Source organism: Danio rerio, chromosome 4, assembly GCF_052040795.2.
Source record: "Danio rerio strain M-AB ecotype USA chromosome 4, GRCz13ab, whole genome shotgun sequence".
NCBI classification, from domain to species: domain Eukaryota; kingdom Metazoa; phylum Chordata; class Actinopteri; order Cypriniformes; family Danionidae; genus Danio; species Danio rerio.
The window spans coordinates 12,790,245-12,814,216 of record NC_141024.2 but is presented as its reverse complement, the minus strand read 5'-3'; the positions used below and the strand labels follow the sequence as shown (position 1 = coordinate 12,814,216).

General features: G+C 36.0%; 1 protein-coding gene across 3 annotated transcripts in view; it reads left to right on the top strand.

The window, feature by feature from the left end:
* Nucleotides 1–23,972, top strand: part of cnot4b (CCR4-NOT transcription complex, subunit 4b) — a 38,629-nt gene extending 14,657 nt beyond the window's left edge. Inside the window, exons 5-13 of one of the 3 annotated variants that reach the window (XM_087246328.2) lie at nucleotides 468–569; nucleotides 659–784; nucleotides 864–988; nucleotides 1,301–1,504; nucleotides 1,773–1,827; nucleotides 2,007–2,262; nucleotides 4,377–4,910; nucleotides 17,832–18,053; nucleotides 21,987–23,972. In XM_087246328.2, the coding sequence (XP_087102454.2) occupies nucleotides 704–784; nucleotides 864–988; nucleotides 1,301–1,504; nucleotides 1,773–1,827; nucleotides 2,007–2,262; nucleotides 4,377–4,910; nucleotides 17,832–18,053; nucleotides 21,987–22,300 (1,791 nt within the window). In that variant the 5' untranslated portion in view covers nucleotides 468–569; nucleotides 659–703 and the 3' untranslated portion in view covers nucleotides 22,301–23,972. Of the gene's footprint in view, nucleotides 1–467; nucleotides 570–658; nucleotides 785–863; nucleotides 989–1,300; nucleotides 1,505–1,772; nucleotides 1,828–2,006; nucleotides 2,263–4,376; nucleotides 4,911–17,831; nucleotides 18,136–18,602; nucleotides 21,066–21,986 lie in introns of those variants that run through there. The other 2 variants (NM_201169.1, XM_087246327.2) reach the window with 2 other exon arrangements.

Here is a 23,972-nt window from a genome sequence, read left to right as displayed (position 1 = left end):
ATGTAATTTTTTTGTCCCGTACATTTTCTTTTCTAAGTTCAGAGTATTTTATTAGAATACAAATTTTAAGATATTAATTTTCATCTGCAAGTAATGTAGTTATAGCAATGAATATATAGATTTGCAAATATTGGATTGAGAAATTGTCAGAAAAGTTTTTCTTTAAATTCTGTTGTTTTTTTCTGTTAGGTTACCCAATTTTTCCCTTTGCATTTCTTTCATTATTCCCCTCATTATCCTGCAGTGCTGTTTTTTATTATTATTGATTTTTATTTTTGGTGCAATTCAAAGTTTGTTTTCCTTCCCGTTTTGATATTTTTCTTGCAATTCAGGATGTTTTTCCCCATAGTTGTGCTGATTTCTTGGCAAAAGCAATCATAGATTTGTTTCACTACTTGAGTTATATCTTCATGGTTTAAATATTGAATTTTCATCTATGCAATTGTGGATCTTTTTTCCCCACACAGGGTCCTAGTGCCAGTGCCTACGTCACTTACATTCGCTCAGAAGATGCCCTTAGAGCTATACAGTGTGTTAACAATGTTGTAGTAGATGGCAGAACACTTAAGGTAAACTTTGTGTTGACAATAAACCAAAATATTTTCAACAACCAGTTGTTTTCAGTTTTGTATATCATATGCCTTATATTGTCATGCAGGCTTCTTTAGGTACAACAAAATACTGCAGTTATTTTCTAAAAAGCATGCAGTGCCCTAAACCAGACTGTATGTATCTTCACGAGCTGGGAGACGAAGCTGCTAGTTTTACAAAAGAAGAAATGCAGGTAATGTTGTATTTATTTTTCCTTTTTTTACTTCATCTTTCCTGACTCGCACTTTAACTCTTAGTGTTTGACTTTGCAGGCAGGGAAACATCAGGAATATGAACAGAAACTCTTACAGGAACTCTACAAAACAAATCCCAACTTCCTACAGAGCTCGACAGGAACAGGAGAGAAGACAAAGAGCAAATCAGGCACATCACAGAGGTTTGTACAGAAGAATTTGCTTCAAAACATCTTTTTTGTATGTGTGTTTCTACATTTATTTTTGTTTTGGTTTGTTTTTTGTTTTGCTTTTTTAAAAATTACAAATTGATCTTTGGAAGCTTTTCATATTAATGATTTTATTTTACTAAACTATAGACAGTCTAAGTAAAAAGTGCTCAAGCATTAAATATTCAAATACAAGTTATAAATAAAATGCAACAATGTCAAAGTCTGGTCATAATATTTTTTATTAAAAAAAAATTGAGTCTAATAATATTATTAATAATCCTACATTTGTATCATGCCCTCCAGTTCCAACAGTAACAGCAAAGAAGCGTGGCCTTCGTTACAAACCACAGGGAAGATGCCCAATGGGCTTTCAGAACACCATAAGACTCCACCCTTAGATGGAGGCTCGGACTCTGAAAACATGACTCCAGACGGCCTAGACTCTGACCTGGGCCTTGGTTCTATCACTGGTCTGCCCTCCTTCACGTCGAACTGTGAACCCGTCAGGTAAGCAGCCTGTAAACTTCTGATGCCTGCCTCATTCTGTCATGTTTCCTCTTTGGCAGATCATTTAAAACATTTCATCGAGCTTTATTTGTTCAAAGACTTAATGGCAACAGTGTGATTGTATGAAGTTGTTTTCATTAAATTGATTAGTAAATGTACACTTTTTCTGCTTGAAAATTCAGCTTTGAACATGTTTCTTTACTGACTTTTGTAATCTAGTAACTTTATAGATGTTACTGATTATCATGTTTTCATTGTTTTCCTGCAGCCCAACTAGCAAACCTTCAGATTCCATCAGTTTAAGTAATGGAGAAACGTCACAAGTAAGTTTATTACTACTCTCATGGTTGTTGTGAATATTTAATTAATTAATTAATTATTTTTTTATGAATGGCTAGCTACTTCAAGTTATTTAAATTGATTTGAACATTTAATTTTTGTAAAATTTTGGTACATGCAGTATATTTATTTATTTCCCCCTCCACTAAATTAAACCCTTCAGATTTCCGGCAATGACTCTCCATCACCCCCTCCTGGCCTGAGTAAGCCATCTCTAGTGGTGCCTAACTGTGTGGCAGGGTTGACAGTACGGTCGCCTTTCGAAGGAGCAGCGGCTGAGTCACAATCATTGTTTTCAGACAACAGCAACTTCCGGCACCCCAATCCCATCCCCAGCGGTCTGCCTGGCTTTCCTAATTCCCTTCACAACAACTCCGATTGGCCCACTGCCCCAGAACCACAGAGCCTCTTCACATCAGGTACACATAGCTTTTTATACTGATGTCAGTAAGCTATTTTCAGAGGCTTGATTGTGTTATGGGGTGGTGCACCCTGTAATGTGTTCATCTAGGTTTTTTTTTTTTTTTTTTAATTTGACCTTTTAGTTTACAAAGTCATTTCTGTTCTTTTAAAAATGGTTGTTTTAATACCTGGTTGTGTAAAGCTTCTCTCTCAGAATTATGAAATGGTTTCTGATAGTTCATCTGATAAAGTGTATTAGCTAAGCGTCTAGTCTAGTGGTGCCCAAAATCTTTGAGTGTTAGTGTCCTGCAAAGTTTACTAACAACCCCAAGTAGACACACCTGAACCAGCTAATCAAGCTCTTTCTAGCTATACCTGAAACTTTTAGGCAGGTTTATTGCAGAAAATATGTAGGACACCCGCTCTCCAGGACTCAGTTTGGACACCCCTGGTCTAGTCCATCTTGAATAAAGTCTGACACAGGGTCAGGGTTTATGTACATTTGGAAAACATGTTTGGAAGAAGTGATCTGTAATACATTCCAGCCATTAGTTTCAGGCCTTAAAGAGGTATTTCATCTAAAAATAAAATGTAGTGTCATGTGCCATCTCTTTTTTTATTTATTGTTTTTTACCAGTGAACACAAAAGAAGAACCACCTACTTGTTATTAAGGACAGACTGCTCTTACCATCAAACATATTTTATTGGAATGCGGAAGTTTGAATACCATTAGACAACATTTTTATAAGGAGGGTACTTTGGTGGACATTTTTAAAAATGTATTTCCAGGAAAAATCCAAAATTATTTGTCAAAAATTTACCTGAAAAATCATATTTAACTTTGATATGTTTTTGTGTGAATTTTATTTATTTCTATTTTATATAAGTAACTTTTTATTGTAATACGAATTTGTTTTTATCATGTAATTTTTTTTTTGTATGTCCATTGTTGCCATGAAATATGATGTTGCAATAAATAAATCATAAAGAAATTATACAAAAGAAGATTTTGAACAATGGTAGCCATTGACATCCATAGTAGGGGAAAATAATTCTAAAAAGCATACACTATGGATGTCAATGGCTGCTGTTTTCCAGCTTTTTTCAAATTATATTTTCTGTCAAACATGTTTAGAACAAGTGGAGGGTCGGTAAATGGTGATGATTTTCATTTATCGAGTGAACGATCCCTTTTTAAATCAGATTCTGTAAAGTAAATGTCTCCCTTTGCATCCAATTTTAATGATCATATCTTAGCTTGTGATGTTTTTGGTCAAATATTTATTTATGCTGATAATTAATGCAGCATTACACTCTAACTAAAGCTAAACAAATCTAATCTTGATTAAGGGCCACTAAACTAGGGCTTTCAAACCTAGAGGGTTACACTTTAACCCTAATCAAACACACCTGAACCAGCTAATCAAGGTCCTCAGGCTAAATATGAGCAGCTAGAGTTGGAAGACTTGAAGCTACTTTTCAGTAAATTGATGTCATTAAGCTATTTTCAAAGACTTGATTGTGTTATGGGGTGATGCGCCCTGTAATGTGTTTGTGGGGTGTGTTTTTTTGTGGAAAAATCTGATTATTATACTCATTTTTGACTTTTTAGTCTACCTTGTCATTTCTGTTCTTTTAAAAATGGTCTTTGTGATGCGTGATTGTGTGAAGCTCCTTACTCAGAACTAATATTTCTGATAGGTATATTTTCTGTCAAATATGTTAAGTACAAGTGGGGGTTCGGTAAATGATGATAATTTTATTTATTGGGTGAACGATCCCTTTTTAAATCAGATTCTGTAAAGGAAATGTCTCTCTTTGCATCCAATTTTAATTGTCATATCTTAGCTTATGTCAAATATTTATTTATACTGTTTATTAATGCAACATTGCACACTAACTAAAGCTAAAAAAGTCAAATCTTAATTAAGGACCACTAAACTAGGGCTGTTAAATCTAGAAAGTTCCACTGCAGCCCTAATCAAACACAGCTGAACCAGCTAATCAAAGTCTTCAGGCCAAATAGGAACTTCTAGAGTTGTGTGTAGGAGCTACTCCAGGATCATAGTTGTACAGAGTGATTTGGACTTGCAAAATGACATGTATGATTATTTGTCTTCGTTCTGGCAGATACCATACCAGTGTCGTCCTCTACGGACTGGCAAGCAGCCTTTGGCTTCGGCTCTTCAACGAAGCAACAGGATGACGACCTCGGCTTTGACCCTTTTGACGTCACCCGTAAGGCACTGGCAGATCTCATTGAGAACGAACTCACTGTGGAAGACTCCTTTCCCATGACCATCACAAAGTCGGCGCCAGTAATGCCCCATGGGCCATTACTCGGCCCTCTCCACAATGCCCCATCCATGAAAAGCCCACTTCAGCCCCCAACTTCCTCACACTTTGCCCCAAACTCCAGTCTGCCCTCACGGGGCTTCTCCCATCTCCCGCACCGCACAGTCTACAACTCGTTCAGCTTTCCCGGGCAAGCGCAGAGCTCTCGGCACAGCTGGATGGGGATGCCCATGCGCAATAACCTCCCGCACTTGAATCACAGCACAGGCCCTTCTTCTGCTGCACAGCACAGCAGCTTTTTGGACTTGAACTTGGCTCCACAGCAGCAACATCATCACAGTACAGGGCTCGGTGGGATCCATATGACAGGTGAGTGCAAACAGGGACTTGGGATTAGTATGTTGATATCAGTAAAAATATTCAAGGTAACACTTTAGTTTAAGTATACACAACATTTACTACTGGCTTATTACCTGCCGGTTATTAAGTGTGTATCAGTAAAAATATTCCAGGTAGCTCTTTAGTTCAAGTAACTATTCATCTCATATACTTCTGGCTTATTACCTGCCTATTATTAAGACGTTGACTGTTGTCTTATTTTACGTTCCTAATTCTACCCAATACCAAAATCTAACTACTACCTTACTAAATATTAATAAGCAGCTAATTAGTCATTTGTTGAGGTAAAATGCTTAGTTAATGGTTTGTTAATAGCATGGAATGCATATTTAAAATAAAGAGTGACCAAATTCTATATGCTTAAATGTTAACAACCCAAATAAAGTAATTTTCAGTGCCATTGAGTGAATTTTATTTTATTTATTTTTTAAATATACATTCTTTTATAATTACAGCAGTATAATCAATAGAGTACACATGGAAATTAATTGAATTCATGCTGTGGTCATGCTTATGCTAAAATGTCTAACAAATAAAGGTAATGTGTTTTTTTTAATTGCCATTTAATTCAGAATTATGGAATTAAATTCTGAAAATCAGTGTTTCCCACGCAGAGACTTTACTTGAGAGGGCCGCCCAGTGGGGTTGCATGGTTTATCAGTACTTCGGCAGCACCGCAATACTGTTACACCAAAATACTGGCAGTGCCTCTGTAGTTTGTAAATGGTATTTTTGTCATTAACGATACTAAAATAGTTAATGTTGCATGTTGAAAAGTCACTAAAATGATATTTACAATTCAAGATGAATTATTGCAACAAAGTGCAATGAAAATGTGCAAATATTAAATAGTGCAGTGTTTATGGGGAGTATAAGTTATGAGAGGAGTGTTGGGGTATATGAGGCAGCAAAATAGTCAGTGGGGGGCAGAGTTCAAAAGGGAGGCAGTTCTAATTATATAATACAATTAAACCAAAATATTATTAAACATTTAAGTTGCATCTAGATGTCTTTTTTCCAATGTATTTGGTGTGTTTTATAATTAATGCACATACAATGATTAGCACATAAAAGTTATGACTTTATAATAAGTTAAACAAGAAATGCGTATAAAGTAAAGCTTAAAATAAAATATTAAGAGTGTAAGTAATATAGAATGAAGTACTGATGTTACAGGGGAATTTTAAATAGGGCGTGACAAGATTATGTTTTCTTAGCCTTAGTGTTTCCTGAAACGGAAAGTGTATCAAAATATTGTTTTAATTCTTTTAAGAATACCCCAATAAACCAGTTTATTATTGGAGAATTTGCATTTATGGATGTGATATTTAGCAAGTAAAAGATTGATGAAGGAGAACGCTTTCTCCGTATTATTGTCTATCAATAAAACCAAATAACACATTTTCCCAAAACAAAGAAAAATTGAAATATATAAACTCAATCACAAATTTTCCCTTAAATATTTTTGTAGGTACAGTACCAAAATAAGTGTACAGTTGTTTCACTTTGTAAATTACAGAAAGTGCACATTGTATCAATATCCGATTTAAATCTTTTTGAATAGCTACTCACTAGGTAGAATCTGTGGATTAATTTAAAGCAAACTTCTCTGATTTTGTTCACACTAAGGTATTTGTGTGCCAAAAGCCAAACTTTTCTCCAGTTTGAAATATTTGTAAAATTGCTCCAGTAAGTCATAACATATGCTTTTGAGACAACTTCTTTCTGAAACAATGCATTAATTGATTTGTTAGTTGACTTTGGAACAAGACAAGCTTTTACCCACTGTTGTTTCAAACAGATCACGAAGAGGTGGTGTGATGCAGTTCTGTTCAAGCCTTTAAACAGTGTAATAATTCCTGCAGGAACAGCATCAAAGACAATAACGAAATCTTTTGGTGAGACAGGAAAATTTAACTTCTGCAAGAACTCTTAATACGATAGCAAAAGACCAAGAGATCATGAACTAAAGTAATTTTATTATCATAGCAACTCTAAAGAAATAAGGATGTATTTTTATAGAATATACTGAACTGAACTGAACTTATTCCAAATGAAAAAAAAGAGTGAAGGGAAAATTTGTTTATAAATAAGAAAGTTATGACTTGTAATTGTAGTTTGACCAGGCGTAATGACCATGAAACGTCTATCCTTTGTTTATAAAAGTCCTAAAAATCATATAATAGGACATTCTAGGTAACAGTCATGGCAAATTGAGCCACTGGAGGGCAGTCTGTTATCGTTTTCCTAGCCGAAATGTACATCATCAGAGCTGTGTCGTAGAAGATTCTGGTGATTGCCAAGGGCTCTCTAATGGAATGAAACCTTATGATTTGAAGTGCAGCAGTGAGATCAGTGTCACATTTACTGCTGATACAGATTGTACATCACGTAATCATCATCCCCCCCGAGGACATCACTGTGTGAAATGCATGATAGGCCTGTCCATCTTCAGTTCTTATCTTCATCATTTTCTACGGTTTATGATGTGGACTTACAAGTATGGATGTCCTTCAGCAGTAATAATTGCTTTTATTTAAAGTAGCCAGCCTAGCCAGATAAGATCAGTTGGACTTGAGAAGATCATTCTAGTAACATGAAGTAACAAAGATTCAATTCTGCAGAGATTCATCGCTGTGCTTTGGACAAACCTGCTATTCTCGAGAAAATATCAAATAGCAAGCATTATCTGTCTGAGGAGAAAATACTCAGACGGGGGAGAGAGGCTACAGTTTGACATTTCATTCATTCAAGCCCTTTCCTGAACCCGTCGGTGAGGAGCAAAGCTGTAAGAAGCCACATATCAAATATCATAAAACCGCTTCAGAACATCATAGGCCAATAAATGGCACTGATGCATTCTGTATATTTTTATATATTCGTTTTAACACACCCGCCACAGACCTGCATAACAATTCAAACAGTTCATTTGTGATGAACATGATGCAGGCCAACAACTCGCTGTGTAAAGGAGCTTATAGCATGCATTTATAGGCTCTTAAATTGTGGTGTAAATGCCATGTGTCAGTTTTTGTTTCATATTTATGACAATATAAAACCATCATACAAGCGGAGAGTGCAATATATCACGATTGCCGTCTTTGTCCCAAATAGCATGTGTGCAATTGATATTGCATATGATGTTTAATAAGTTGATTCAGTATTGTGTAATATTTTGGACAGACTATTTTCTTGTTTTATGCTTAGTTTCTTGTTTAAGAGTACTTTTTCATAAAAAGATAGTAATCACAAACATGAGGCTTTTACATCGGAGAAACTTGTTTGAACCGTTGGTGGAATCTCTGCTTTGTGCTAACACTGGCTCAGTGCTACTGATCATTCTCATTCAGAAAGCTAATGTTCAGAAAACATTTACTGTTTGCCTTTACCTGCAATGTTGTTGTTGTTTTTTCCCTAATCTATAATATGTATCACTACTTGGCTTGATTAGTCCTCTTTTTTTGCTGTTTCGCTTACTTGTACAGGGCTCAACATTAAGGACTGCCCAATGGCCCGGGGCCAGTGTGAGAGATGCTCGGGACAGTAGACAGAATTGTTACTGGCTCGGTCGGGGCAGTGCTGCCTTGTCACTAAATCTTAATGGACGGCAACATGACCGCGACATTAAATTATTAGGCTAAAGGAAATGTCCTTTTCTAACTTTGTGGAAACATTTAAACAGGTACAGCATGACGAAAAAAATGAAGGTGATGTTTTGCTTAGTTTGCCGTCACTTTTAAGTCAGCCACCTTTTGTTTTGCAATAAAATACCTGCACGTTTTTCATACTACTATATTTTACTGCTAAATATTTTAACATTTTTCAAATATTGAAATTCTTCAACTACTGACATTATTTTCATTCATTCATTTACTTTTCGGTTTTGTCCCTTTATTAATTTGGGGTCACCACAGTGGAATGAACCGCCTGACATTATTTCGTGAAACATTATTTAATATATGTGCCTAACTTTTTTATTTCTTGTATGGGGCCAGTGAAAATTTTGGCAGGGCAAGTAAAAATCTGAACCACTGGTCCAATCGGGCCAGTAGAAAAATTCCTTAGCGTTGAACCCTGTTGTATGTCTACGTATGTTCCATCTCCATTATAACTAAACACAATGAAAACGTAACTTCAACCATGGAATCCTTCCAGTGACCACGCTCTTTTGGCAAACACTGGCTTTTTTATTGTTTAAGGTTTGTAGTTTAACCAGTCGTAATCTAAAGCTTTGAAGCTAGTTTGATGACAAGAATGGCATGAGCTTGCTTTATATTGCTGGAAAAATGCTTTAGCGTTAGTTGGTTAGTTACTCCCCAACCTCGTCCTGAATTGATCTTTCAAGAATTCAGTTCATTTAAATAGAAAGTGTTTCCTTGCGGTGCTGCTGTAGGGCTTTTTATGCGAGACAATCTAATCTGCTGACACCGCTGTGGAAGTGTAGCATTTGTTAACATGCTGTTTGTTTTTCAGCATGCTTTCTTCTTAAGATTAACGTGTCTTTTGATTGGTGCAAAAGGAAAGGGAAATTGGTTGTGACCTCAGGGTTTCATTGTTTATAGAAACGATGAATAACCAAGGTTTGTTTTTGTTTTTGTTCTTCCCCCACCCTGTTCAATGATGCTGGCTTGCTTTGTGGCTCTGTTGTGCTGCACAGTGTATTTTGTGTTTGTTTCTTCAATCCACGAGTCTCGGTGAGAGAAATGGTCTTCCCTGTTTGAAATGGTGTCCTCCAGAGGATGCAGCTGAACAGGACCTGGGAGGAGAGCGTTGCATTATTTACGAGGAAGAGTCAAGATACCAAAATAGGCTGGAGGGCCAACACTTGCAGACACAAAACTTGTTAGATATGTGTTTGAGTGGGAGAGAGGGATTTCTGCTACATGGGAAGTGTAGATTTAGGTAGTTAAGGATTATTTCAATAAGAAAAAATAAGTTGATCAATTAACTAATAAGTTGGGCTGGGCGATTTGGCCAAAAATCGAAAGTCTTGATTAATTAAACATTTTAGCTTGATTACGATTAATGAATGATTATTTATGATTTTTTTTTGCCCTTATAGTTCGCTGACAGGTTTTTACAGTAAATATGAGCACTTATTACAAGTGAGAGATTTTTGGATGAAGGGTACATTACTTGAAGGAAACACACACTATCTATTATCTATGATTATTTATTACTCTGCAAAACCCAAAATGTTAAGGTAACTCAAACCGTTTAAGTAAACTGATTGCAACAAACCATTTAAGTTCAAAAACTCATCCTGATAAGTAATGATAATAATAAAAATACATTTTTTTTGTAATGCGCTTTTCTCAAGCTCAAAGCGCGTACAAGGTAAAAACAATAAAATGTACAAACAATTAATAGGAATATATAACAATAAGTAAGATAACAATTGATCACACTTTAAAAACACTGCTTAAAAGGTGAGTCTTAAGAAGCTTCTTAAAACAGTCCAGAGACACGGCATTCCTAATGTTAATGGGTAATGCATTTCATAACTTTTGGCGGACTATATGAAAAAGCCCGACCACCCCTGGTGCCAAGTCTGCGAACTTAATCCATTTGAGTAAATCAAGGCATTTGGGCACAGTAAAACCCAATAAATGAAGAGAACTCAAACCAACGGAGGACAGTAAAACCTAAAAAAAAAACTGATCTATATAAGTACTGTAAACTTGCACCATTTAAGTTGAAGTAATGAGGTATTTAACTAATTACCTTCAACACTGAGTTCAAAACTCCTTATAAATGAGTAGAATTAACTTTCAGTCAATTTTGAGTTAACTACTCTGATTTCATTTTGTAAAGTTGACTGTTGGGTCTTACAGTGTATAATAGTAAAAGTGAAAATAAACAACTTGCACTTTTGGAAACAAAGTAAATCATTTTTAGTGTTTTTCATATTAAAAGTAGAACATAAGCAGTATCTCTTTTAAATAAAATAACTTTTGCATAGCCTGTAAATATTATTTTAAACCATGCATCTCAAGGCATTTCTGTTGCAGCTTCCAATCATTGTCAATGCAGTGCAAAGTAAGGTTTAAGAATGGGTTCATCATCCTATTTGACCACAGATCAGAGGTGGCTGCAGAATTGAAATTCAGCCTCAGCCTTATTTTTTTATGATGCGAATGTAATGCTGATTAGGAAATTAGAATGCACATGTAATTGCTTATTTTTAATTGCAGTATAAATGAATATATAAAAAACTGAATGCAGATAATCAATAAAAAAATTTGTAACCCATCATAGATTTTTATGATTTACAGAAAACACCAATTAATGTCTGTGTAAAAATAACTAAAATACAAAAAAATATTTAAAATAGAAAAAAAAAAGTATTATTCTTGTCTAGAATAATTTAAAGAATCGTTTAAGGATCACAGAACAGCACAGAAATGCTAATTCAATCTAAAGTACTAATTAAATCTTTATACTTTGACCAATGAATAATACCTAATAGTTTGGATGACAGTGGCAAAGTTTTTAAACATTGCAAATTATTTAGTATAACATCTTATCAGTTACTTAATGAAATCACACATTTTGACAAAGGAATTTGTAACATTTAAGACACTTCAATTAACTTTGATTTGATGCAGACAAAATAATGCACAAAAAGAAAAAAAAAATGCTTATACATCACATACAAATATTTATCCCTTGTGTGCTGTTGGAGATGTTTTCATTCACTCTGGGGTAGTTTTGAGTCTTAATTTGGCCAATACTTTCTCTGTGTTTCAGCAAATGAAATGATTTTTGGTAAAGCATCTTATTTTGACACATCTTGGGAAAAAAGCTTTGAAGATTGCTTTTGAAATGCTTTTTAAAGACACTTTAGGCAAATTTACTAACCTTTCGTTATATTCGTGGCTGTTTTTGCCCCATTAATTTTCATTGAAACAACATTTTTTGATTGTATTATCAAGCATATTATCGTGTATTCTTGATTGTTGGTGGGTTTTCCTATTGGGAAGTGGTAAAATAACAATCAAGAAGGCATTATTGTATGCTGTCATGACTTTGCAAACACAAAATCTCATTATAATGGAAGTCATTGGGGCAAAAACAGCCATGAACATAAAACAATGCGTAATAAATTTGAACCGTACACAAGGATTAATAAACCATTCTTATCAGTGATGATAACCATATTACTAGTTGTTGTTTTTTAAAAGAATATAATAAAACTGTCTTTAGTTCATCAGACAAAATATCTGCGATTTAACATTTACATGTTGTTTTTATGATTTAATATATTCTGTACACAAAGTCTAGCTGCATATTTTGTCCATCACATAAGAACAATAATTCACTGAAAGCTGAATAATGCAAACATATTTACTCCACAACCTCACAAGAGAAATTCAGCGCCTTTACCTCACAGATGTGATTCCGAGTTTAGCTTTTTGTCCCTTCCACATAAATAAAACATGACAACACTTGTTTATCCATGGATGCAAATGGAAACATGGGTGATTGTGCTAATGCCTGACACACTTGGCTGGACGAGCGCTTCCCAATCAGAAGAAAGAACTGCGGAGAGGTTTAAAAAGAACAGCGCATTCACCTTATTCAACACCTCATTCATCTTATCTCCTTCTTCAGAAGTGTTTCATTAAAGCTCAGTCGCCCTCAAGTGTTGATATTGAGTGTCTAGATTCTCATATTGGCTCGTTCTCACACTTGACTTGTTTATCTGCGCAGGTTTGGCCGTATCGACTGCACAACCAATTCAGCGTTTTCCCAAGCGAGCAGGGTGCTTTCTCAGTGTTTGAGGCATGAGCACTGCTAATTTGGCATGTGTGGTAGAAACAGACACTGGGAAAACACCTACCGCAAAATAATCGCTAGTATTTTATTATGTTGTCATAATACACTTTTAAAAACGAAAGGTTTTTAATAGCTTGTTTGCAATGATTTGATTATGAGGACGCACACCATTCAGAGAATAACCAGATTTGTTGGATGTGATCTTTATAATCTCAAGAAGATCAAATTTCTTCTGAACTGAAATAGACGTCAAACAACGAAGCTGTAGATGTGCTACCAGGTCTACCACACCATAGTACTCAAAAGTAAGCCAATAAAAATAGATAAAACTGTACAGAACTACAACTTTTTATAGGAAAGGTCAGCAACCTTTATACCAAAAATGTCAATTAGGGCTGCAAAATATATAATATTAGTATCGTTATCGCAATGTGTACATTCGCAATAGCCACATCGCAGCATCTGCAATGCGGATTTGAGATTATTATAGTTGATCAACAGTGAAGAATGTACTTTGTTTGCGTTTTACATTACATATGATCATTCAATAATAGGGCCAGGACAAAATAGTGATATGCATGAAGTGGTGCGTCTCATAATCTCGTAAGTGGCGGATTAAACGTATATCAATGTTGCAATTCAAAGGAATATATGCGCTGTTAATAAAAGAAATTCATCTTATAACTTTTTGATGCCTTTTCACTTTTCATTTACAAGTATCATAGTATATTTTGGATGGTTTTCTTGTGATGTATCGATGGTATAGTGATTTATCGTTAACTGAGGCAAAATATCATGATAATATCGTATCGCATTAATGTACCTTAATATCTGACTACATATTTCACTTATGTTTATTCTTGCAATTTCTTTGATTCACTCCTCTACAAGATTATTGCAATTAAAGTTAATGATTTTATTCTAAATAGAGCGATTCAATGTGAAATTGTATTCATATCGCAATATAAATCGCAGCAAAATAAAATATTGCAGTTTTAGATTTTTCCAATATGGTGCAGCCCCAATGTCAATCATTTTTTGCTTGTTTTTTCTTTTGTTTTTGACCTGTCAATAAAAACACTTTAATAACTTTTATATTTCATTTTGGAGATGCAAACTTCATTTTTTTACATAAACATAGCTTAAGATATGAATAGAAGTCCCTATAAACAAGCACATTTTCAAGAATTTTTTTAAGATTTAAATCGTATTTTTCAGTCAGTTTCTTGAAATTTTCCCCCTTTTTGAGTAACAACATTTGGTGCTCAGTAGAAACTCCTCTGTGATTTCTTGGTTTGACCAATTTGAGCATTCATAAACAATACAAAATTGCCATTTCTTTTAACGGTTCCAACCAATGTACAAACCATTATTTATGTTTTTATTTTTTATTGTTTTTCTTTAATCTACATCTTCCATCATGGGCGAACAGGCTCATGCTAACCAGCCAAACCTTTATCCCTTGTTTGAGTCCCATTAAGGTCTGCTTTTAATTGATTAATGGAGTAATAAACACAGGTCTGACTTTGCAGCATCCATAGTTTGACCCTTGTCTGATCTCAGGAATAAAATGCTGCCGTATGGCGTCAGAGAGGGAGCTCCGTCTGCTCCTTAAATTCCCATGTTGCAAAATAATTAAATTACAAGCATGACCTGTTTGACAGCATCAGTGTGTTAGTGTCTTGGCCCCGGAGCACCTTTATTGTCTGAAGACCTTTCAACAGCAGATTGTCCCTGTAGAATATCTTCTTGCTGATCCTCATACTCTTGCATTTTGCACTGTGTGGCTTATGCCTTAACTATAGAGCTACATTTAAAAGATAATAATATATGTATATATTTATAATTTTAAGCGTGTATTTTTTTTTTCTTTCTCTCCATTTTGTTTTTCAAGCTGTTGTCTCATCTTTAAATAGCCATGTATTTTTTATGCAAAAGCTTCAGTTATAACTTACTAATAAAATTCAATACAATAGTACAATTAAAATTCACTTATATTTAACTGAGCTAGTTTTAAAGATTAAAAATTATATCACATTTTTTGATACATTAAAAAGAATTCAAATTACAATTATAATTGTTTTGTAATTATTACATAAGTGTCTTTATAGCCAATTTGTAGTGACTTGTAAATTTTGAGGGATACAAAAAGATGATCAAACCAATCATTCATTGAAAAGGATGAGTAGTTTTTTTGCAAACTAATCTGCAAATATTAATCAAACTCCCAAAAATTGCTTATTTATTCTGATGAGGTTATAACCAGAGAATAATTTATATCTCTCTTGTATAATTTCCTGGAAATCTTGATTTAGTTTGTTTTATTGTATGTCATACTATGTGGCTGTTAATAGACTGATTCTGATTGTTGAATGGTCAAAAGTATGTGCAGATATTTTTGGGTAAGGCACAGCTACAGTAGTCTTTCCAACACAAGAGCAGGACAAACCCTGACAAATGTCCTGAAATAGTACATCCAGACAGTCTGTTAATGCGATATAAGCTGAATAACTAACTCCAGTTTATTGAATTATAAGGTTATATAACCACATATTATAATCCACACTCTCACATGTCAAACAATTTGCACCAAATTAAACAGCATTTCGTTTTTCATAAACAAGCCAGTCATGTTTAAAGTTACTTTTTGCCAAACTTCAACAGTATACCTTGTTTATTGCTTCTTATATTATGTTGTGTGGCTGTTAATTGTTTAATTCTAATTGTTGAATGGTCTAAAGCAAGGGTGTCCAAGCTCAGTCCTGAAGAGCCAGTCTGCTGGAGAGTCTAGCTCCAACCCTAATCAAACACACCTGATCCAGCTAATCAAGCTATTGCTAGATATATTAGAAACCTCCTGGCAGGTGTGTAAAGCAAGTTGGAGCTAAACTCAGCAGGGCACCGGCCCTCCAGGAAAGAGTTTGGACACCCCTAGTCTAGTTAGTGTGCAGATGATTTGGGTAAGGCACCGCTGAAGTAGCTCCAAGCAGGTCTTGTTAAAGCCTTAAGAACCAAATTCCTCAGACCAAGCAAATAAATATCTTAAATACAAGAATATAAACTACTATTTCCATGTTTGTTTTCTATGGAAAGCATGCACGTTCTCTCCCATCCAAACACACAATACACAAGGCTCCGTTACTGATTAGAAAATTAGTTATTGAAATTAGCAAACGAAGGCTTGGAATACAGAAGAAATCATTCCAACACACAAGAGCAGATCAAACCCTGACAAATGTCTTGAAATAATGCATCCAGACAGTCTGTAACTGCATTATAAGCTATATAACTAACTCTGGAACATTGAATTATAAGGTAATGTAACCTGATGTGACAGACTTTCACTCACTGTACTCCACAATCTCGCACGTTAAAATAATTAGCACCGATATAAACAACATTCCCTTTTTCATAAACAAGCCATTCGTGTTGAAGTTATTTTTGTCAAACCTCGACAGCATACCTTGTTTATCGCCTCTTCATGTGCTGTCCATCCTTTGAGGGAAGCTGATGTAGGAGGCAGGTGTCCAGAGAAGTTTGCTGAGTCTTAAGTCAAGCTCAGAGGCTAAAGACTTGTTTTTTCGCTGCCAGGGTTGTTATCTCCTTCACTCCATTCCCCGCGTCTTTACAATTCTCTCTCTTTCTTTCTCTCCATTCCCCTCTTCATCATCTTTGCTGCCTGGTTTTCTTCCCTCCCTGTGGGCACAAGCAAACCTTAGGAGAATACTGGCCTGATTAAAGAAGAAAAGGTTTATTTTGGCCCGAGTCCAGCAAAAAGAAGCGCCGCTTTATTGAAGCTGCACGTCTCTCCTTCAAGTATGACAAGAAGGAGGAGGGAAATAAATGAGGAGCTAATTGAATAATAACGGCACAGTAAAGGGCTTCATAATGATTATTCTTCCATTAGAAGGGCCAAGTAGACACAGAAGGGAGCCAAAGATCACCTGTTGTTTTTTGCTGAATCGAGTATAAATCATCATTATTACTTTAGCTGTGATTAATCTACAGTCCAGCTTTCATTAATGCATCTCAATGTGATTTCCCGAATGAAATTCAAGCAATTCCATTTTTTTTTCATTATCGCTATACAGGCAATAATTATTTCTTAGATGTAATTGTGCACTATTGAGGCATTTTATGGCACTATTAATGTTTATAATTGAGCATTATTGTGCATACTTTGGGAAATCTCCTAAATTATGGATTTACAGTATTCCCAAGATGCATAAAATAGTGAAATGCACATTATTAAAAGAAACAAATTTGATTTAAATTACTTTTTTTTATTCCAGAAAAAAATCAGACATGATTACCGGTTTATGAGGAATATATTTTTTGTTGTATTTAAAAGATGTGTAGTAATATGTTTTAAAGAGAGGGGTCTGAATGCAGACCTGGTGCAGTGCAATCTCTGCTGCATCCAATGCTTTTTAATGGGCTCACCTAACCCCACCCCTACCCCTCACAGTGAGGTCACTCACTCCATTTGAGTGCATTGTGTCTGACATTGCATCGCTGAGTGATGCAATCCCAGCTTGCATCATAAAGGCTGCATCCAGATACTATTGGTTTTAGATGTAATTGTGCCTTATTGAGTCATTTTTATGGCCCTAATAATGTTTATAATTGATCATTATTGTGCACATTTTGGAATTCAACATGCAAAGCTTGTAGTTTGTCACTTCCGCCAAAATGCATTAATAGTTTTATGCCACCACTCACTGGCAGAGCAGTGAGAAACCAATCACTATTAGCTTAAAAAGGGGAGGAGCTACTCTTTCTCTCACCATGTCTTTGCGTTTCGGTTGAGATTGTCAAAGATCGTATGAAAATGCATATTTTGAAGCACTTCATGGGTCTCATTTTAATCAAAATTGCAACTATCCTGTTGCGCTCTGTAGAGCTTTATTTAAATGGTTGTACTTTTTGTCTTAAATGAATCACACCAAATTAACACTTAAGCTGGCAGCACTTGTTTTTGTGGTGTTCAACTAAAATGATGAAACTGATCAGTGTTTTTTCTCTCTCTCTTTCTCATCTCTCCTGTTGTCCCCACTCTTTGTTTGATGTATCGGTGCAATTGGATACCACCACCATCACTTCTCCCAATAGAAAACAGCACCTCAGTAGAAAGTCTGAATGTGAAGGAGTGGCAGGACGGGCTCAGAGCACTTTTACCCAACATCAACATCAACTTCGGAGGACTCCCTAACTCCTCTTCATCTTCGTCATCTTCATCCTCTTCCTCCTCCAGCATGAACCACACAGGCGGCATCTCACACAGCCTTAGCTGGGACGGCACAGCCAGCTGGATGGACCCCGCCATCATCACAGGTGAGCAATTCCATGCAAACATCAACCTTGCCATCAAAAAAAATAGTTCACAAAAAAGTGAAACCCTTTCCAAGTTGTTTGTGTAGGCTTGTATTTTACAGTACAGTGGTCCCTCGTTAATCACAGAAGTTACGTTCTAAAAATAGTCCGCAATAGGTGAAATGACAGAGTATTTTTTGCAATTATTAAAGATGTTTTAAGGTTGTAAAACTCCTCACTACAATCTTTATACACTAGCCTCTTCCTCTGCTGTTTGGGTGCTATCGTAGGTGCCTTTGATGCAGAATGTTTCGTCGACATTGTGAGGTTTGTTGGGGAGAAAACTTGCAAACATACAGCACAGCACTTCAGAGTCATACTGCTAGCGTGTTGACAAGCTGCTGAACGCATTCTGTACTGTGCAGGAGACACTGCATAGAGGAGATTGATTGACAATGGTCTACAGCCAATCAGGATGCAGAACACAGTGCGCTGTAAAAAAAAAAAGGCATGTCAAATTGCACAAAAAAAATCTGCGAGACTGCCAAAGGTGAACTGCTTTATGGCGAGGGACTACTTACTGCAAAAAATACTCAATGTCTGTCAATGTTTTCAAACAATTATATTTCACATACCAAAGTCAAACTAGTGCCAGTTTCACTCGTCACATCCGAAACGAAGATGTCACATTCATAACAAAGATTTTGCCTAAATGCAAAAGTGTAAAATTACTCTTATCTATTGATTAACATTATTTCGTTTGGGTTGTGCAGTTTAATTTGCAGAATTCCTACAAAGTATGTTGTATACTGCAAGCTCACATACTTTTTTGGTCGCATCCATAACGCATGTTTATATTTTTCTGATAACTTTTTGATGTAACAGATGCATCAATGTTATGTTGACATACTTTCTCCGTGAGTTTGTTGTTACGTTTTTACTGCAGATGTCACACCCATAACACTGGAATTGCTCAGGTACAGTCTTTACAAAAGAATAATAGAAAAAAAAGGAAAGCTCTAAAGAGGCTTGGGAAAATTTATTGAAATGTTAACGAACAAATTAAATGGCAAAACCATTTAATAGATATATCCAGAAAAAAAGAAACCTAAAGGAAATGCATTTCTCTAACAAGTCATTACCAAAGTTGCTTTAAGGCAAGTCGATTATCTTAACAGCCATCCTTGAATAGCCTTACAGGCAGTATACTCGGGCATTCTGTTTGAATTGGGGAAACCTCAAATTCTCAAGCTTGTGATTTAAATGTATGGAATCACCATCAAAATAAAATAAAAAATGTCTCTTTAGTTTCCTTTCTAAATGTTTAAGTCACAATCTACAGAAACTTGTGTCTAGTCTGAGCCCCTCCTGCGGAGAATCCTCAGCCTGTGGCGATCGCTGATTGGCTCCTCTACTAGAAGGCAGGGCTTTATTCGCCAGATTGACCGCTACACTTTTCTCTATTCAAAACTATACGAGTAACACATCTTGTGTATTCTATTGTCTTTGTCATTACTCACCTTTTGTTTATATTTTGAAAGAGATCAAGAAAGGACATTAATAAACCTATTTCCGTCTAAAATGGCTTGGAAAGACATTCAGATTCTGTTTACAAAAGGAAAGTTAGAGTGATTAGATTGTGAATAATTAATCTCTAATAAATCTATCATGCACACACACATACACAAAAAATAGGTAAATAAAATGTTGACATTTTAATATATAAATAAATTCCGAGAGGGTTAACCACAAAACACATCTGTAAAGCTAATTTATCTAAACTCTTTAGGAAATACTAGCACTGTTCGAATTGTGCCTTTGGGAGCCGAAATGAATAATGCATTCAGTCTTTTAAACATTTATTCTCTAACCTTTTCACTAAAAATGTCAGAGTTGTAAAGGCATTTTAAGGGCCACAGAAGAGGCCACGTGTTCCAGATCAGTTCGATCTCCTGCACTTTCAGGCGGTCTAAAGCATCCATGTGGACTAAATCAGATATCACACAAGAATACTTCACAAACACTAGCAATCGATATACAGAGTGGTTAAACATGCAGTGAATGTTTATAGCATTCTTCTGTGTGGCATTGCTTAAACAGAGTTTTCAAAAACTGAATTGAGCAGATGTATTTGTAATCAATACTTCAAGGAAAGTTTTGCCATATTTATCTATTTTTTTTGTTTCCCGGGTTGAAGGGATATAGCAGCGCCTTATCTGTTGCTCCCTAAGGTTGAAGTTGCAATCTGTATGGATGTCACGGATGTTGTCTGGGTGCCTGCAGCATTCATCATCCACAGGGGGTTTGGAATTAATAGCCTGCAGCAGGCCGGCATGTTTAAAGTGGTGTAAAAGCACCCAAAAACGCCCCTGTTTCCTAATGTAATTAATCCCATTATGGCAAATGATTTTAAAATATCCTTAATCATGTCGCTAACATGATAAATGGATTCCTACTTGGCATCAACTAAAAAAATCCGGAGGGTTTGTTGACAAAGCAAGCTATTGTTCAGTCCTTTTTAGCACAGCGTGTGGCTATTTAAAGTGATTTAATTCCCTCTTTTAGTGAAAATCCACTTTGTTTTGGGGGGATTTATTTTACTAGATCTACTAATTTAATGAATATACTTTTGTGATGTTTTAAACGTTTGTTATAAATGTGTTTTTATGTCTTTTTTTACAACCTCATGGTGTAAATTATAAGTGTCAGTGCGTCTTTATCACAATGAAGGCTTCATTAAAGATGGAAGAAGAAACTTAAAATGATTAGTGAACCACATGATAAAATGTTATTTTTATTGGGTAAAAGTAGACATGGAAGATGTTATTGTAGAGAGCCTAATAAAGTCTAGTAAAAAAAATATATTATAATAAAAATAATTGAACAATTTTCCTCCCAAAACACAGCAAGGTTAATATGAGTTGAAAGATATTATGCAATGTGACTCTATGAAAACTCTGATTTATTTGATCCTGGACCACAACACCTCAAGTTTCACAGCTATATCTTTGGCAGCTGCCCAAAATACATTGCATGGGTAACAAAAAAAAAAAAAAAAATAGAATGTGATCGTTCTCTATAAAGATATTTAGTAAATTTCCTGCTTTAAATAAATCAAAGCTCAATTTCTATGTGCATTGCTAAGCAGTTAATTTAGGTAATTCAGTTAGGCATTTCCTAACAAGTCCTACATCAGTAAAAAAGCAAATGTATTCATGTTTTAGTATATATCTCAATTTCAAAGAATAGACACCTACGACTGGTTTTGTGGTCCAGATTAATAAATAATGGCTAAAATAATAATGTGTACACATGTATTCTAGAAAACCTTTGCTTTATTTAGGGTGTCCACAGGGTCTTAAAAAGTATTAAAAGTTGATAAATGAGTGAAGAGAAATTTATGGCCTTTAAAAAGTATTAAAGGTATTGAATTTTATATAATTTTTGATCATGCCATGTATAGTTGCATGCTAAATTAAAATGCTAAATTAAATCTGTGAATATCAGGATGCTGTGTAGTTTATGAAGTCACTAAAATCTTGCTAGATTTGACATCATGCTGCTTTGTTTAGTGCAGTAATCAAGGCAACACCATTATTTCTGCAGCTCTATAGGCGCCAACCTGCTGAATTAGCTTGATTTAATAGATCTTTATTCAGTATATGAATTAGTTTTAGTTTTAAATTGTCTTCTTACATAAATATTCAATTAATATACTGCAAGTTAAAATCTCGCCAGTATAACCACTGAAAAGTGGTTATAAGGTCCTTAAATTTATTGAAATATTCTTAAAAAGGTCTTAAAAGGTATTGAATTTCGCTCTTTGGTTTCTGTTTATACTCTGTTACTACATTAATGCCATTTCAACTTAAGTTTAAACTATTTAAAACCATTGAAAGTTTAGAGTATTAAAAATGTTCTATGTCCCATTTCTCCAATCACTGCTCCTCTCAGGTATCCCAGCGTCCTCAGGCAACAGTCTGGACTCTCTGCAGGATGACAATCCTCCACACTGGCTCAAATCCTTGCAGGCGCTCACAGAGATGGACGTCCCTTCTGGGTCCACAGTGCCCCCTCAGCCCCCTCACAGCGGCCCCTTTGGAGCCCAGTTCCCCCACAGAGCCGGCTGGAGCCCTTATCCGACCACAGCCACAGCCAACCCCGCCACCCAATTCCACTCGCCTCCCCCAGGCTTCCAGACCGCCTTCAGAGCCTCAGCCCAGGCCTCCACAGATCTGCTACAGAGTGCCGGCATGGAACGCCATTAGGAACTGTGAAATCCTATTCCCCTCATCCGAAGAACAGCCGACAAACACGGCAGATGAATCAGTGCAAAGTTATTAACAAAATAACAAGATTATGTATTGTTTTCTCATTTCATCTTGCACTCATTTTTAGTCCGTTCCTGGATTTATGTTTCTCACGGTTTAGTCTTTCTTTATTCCTTGTTGCCCAATCGCTCTGTTCCAGCTTTCCCATTTCAAACGGTTGCAAAAACGAGACAGTTGTCACAGCAAAGCATAACAAGTAAGTTTTCCACAGTTACGGGGCCTAAAGTAACTCCTTTGTAATTTGTCATGATAACGTCAATGCATCATTTGTGGAAATCCGAATCACGCCAGATGCGTTTCCCAGAAATTCCATTGGAACCAAATGGAAGGAATCAAACAAAAAGTGTCTTGATTTAGAACTAAGTGTCTGCCTTCAAAAGCTAAACCAAAAAAAGAACAGCACCTGTTCGTCCATCTGCACAACAGAGGAGCTTCTTCCTGTGAGAGTCCTTAAAGCCATGCTTCGAAGCAATCAAGTAGATACCCGAAATCAAAACAGGGCTTCAGATTTTGTGTTTGATCAGAAGAGTACTTGACTTCCATTATTCTGACGGATCAAAGGCATAATGATGGCGAAGCAAAAAGCACTTTTACCCAGGATCTTTAGCCTTCAACTTTGTTCTACCTTTTTGTGCCCTTTGGTAAAAGGGAGATGCATTTTTAAGGGTTCTAAACATGGTGCCCACTCTCAACGTGGCATTTAGCTGTAGATGGATGCAGGCCTTTGCCTTTTGACCCTTCCACCAAATTGCCTGGTTGGTCAAAGGGTCTTCCGCTTTAGATCGCAACTCTTCGGTTAAACTCTGTATCAGAGGGCGGCGCGTTGCGAAATTAAGAGGAATTGAGAGTTGGGTAACACGGACCCTTTTCAATCGCAGGGCTCGTGTAGCAAGAGACACCACTGTGTGGTGTTTCTCATAGCTGCCTCGACGTACGTGGCCTAATCAGTGTTTACGCTTGACTATGCTCCCTGAAAAAACTTGAAGGTGTGCGAGGTGTCCAGAGTTTTGGGAAATAGATCTAGAGTTGAAGTGTGGCGGCATTTTAAATGTGAGTTCATAGAGTGAAACTTGGTGGGTGATTGAGATTTGGTGGGTGAGTGAAGAAAATAATCTGTGTTAAAGGGCTTTCGAATGATAATGGCTGAGCGAACATTACAGAAGTTGATGTGATCATGCTGTTTGTGTCTGTAGCAGTTGCTTTGCACGTTTATTTTTTCAACAAAAGCGATACAACGGAAAGCTGGGATAGCGGCGCTACTGGGCAACTAAGGTTTTGGCAATACACTGGGGTCTTGTCTGGGACTGTTAACACTGTTCGTCACTCCTACTTGCACCCCCCCCCCACAAACACGACCCTACCATTTCAGTTTTTTTAAATGGTCTTAATCCTTTATCAGCTGTGTAGGTTGCCGCCGACCACTCGGCATTCAACAGTATTCAAGTGGAACGAATGAAACGAAACCAATACAGTTTAACTTTGGGGTTTACACAGTGCTAAAATGTAAGAAACAAAAAAAAAGGTTGAAGGAAGTTGTACCTCTCTACAGGTCTGGAGGAACATAAAACTAAATCTTAAATAAAAGACGAAATGTCATGCTTGAGTCTAA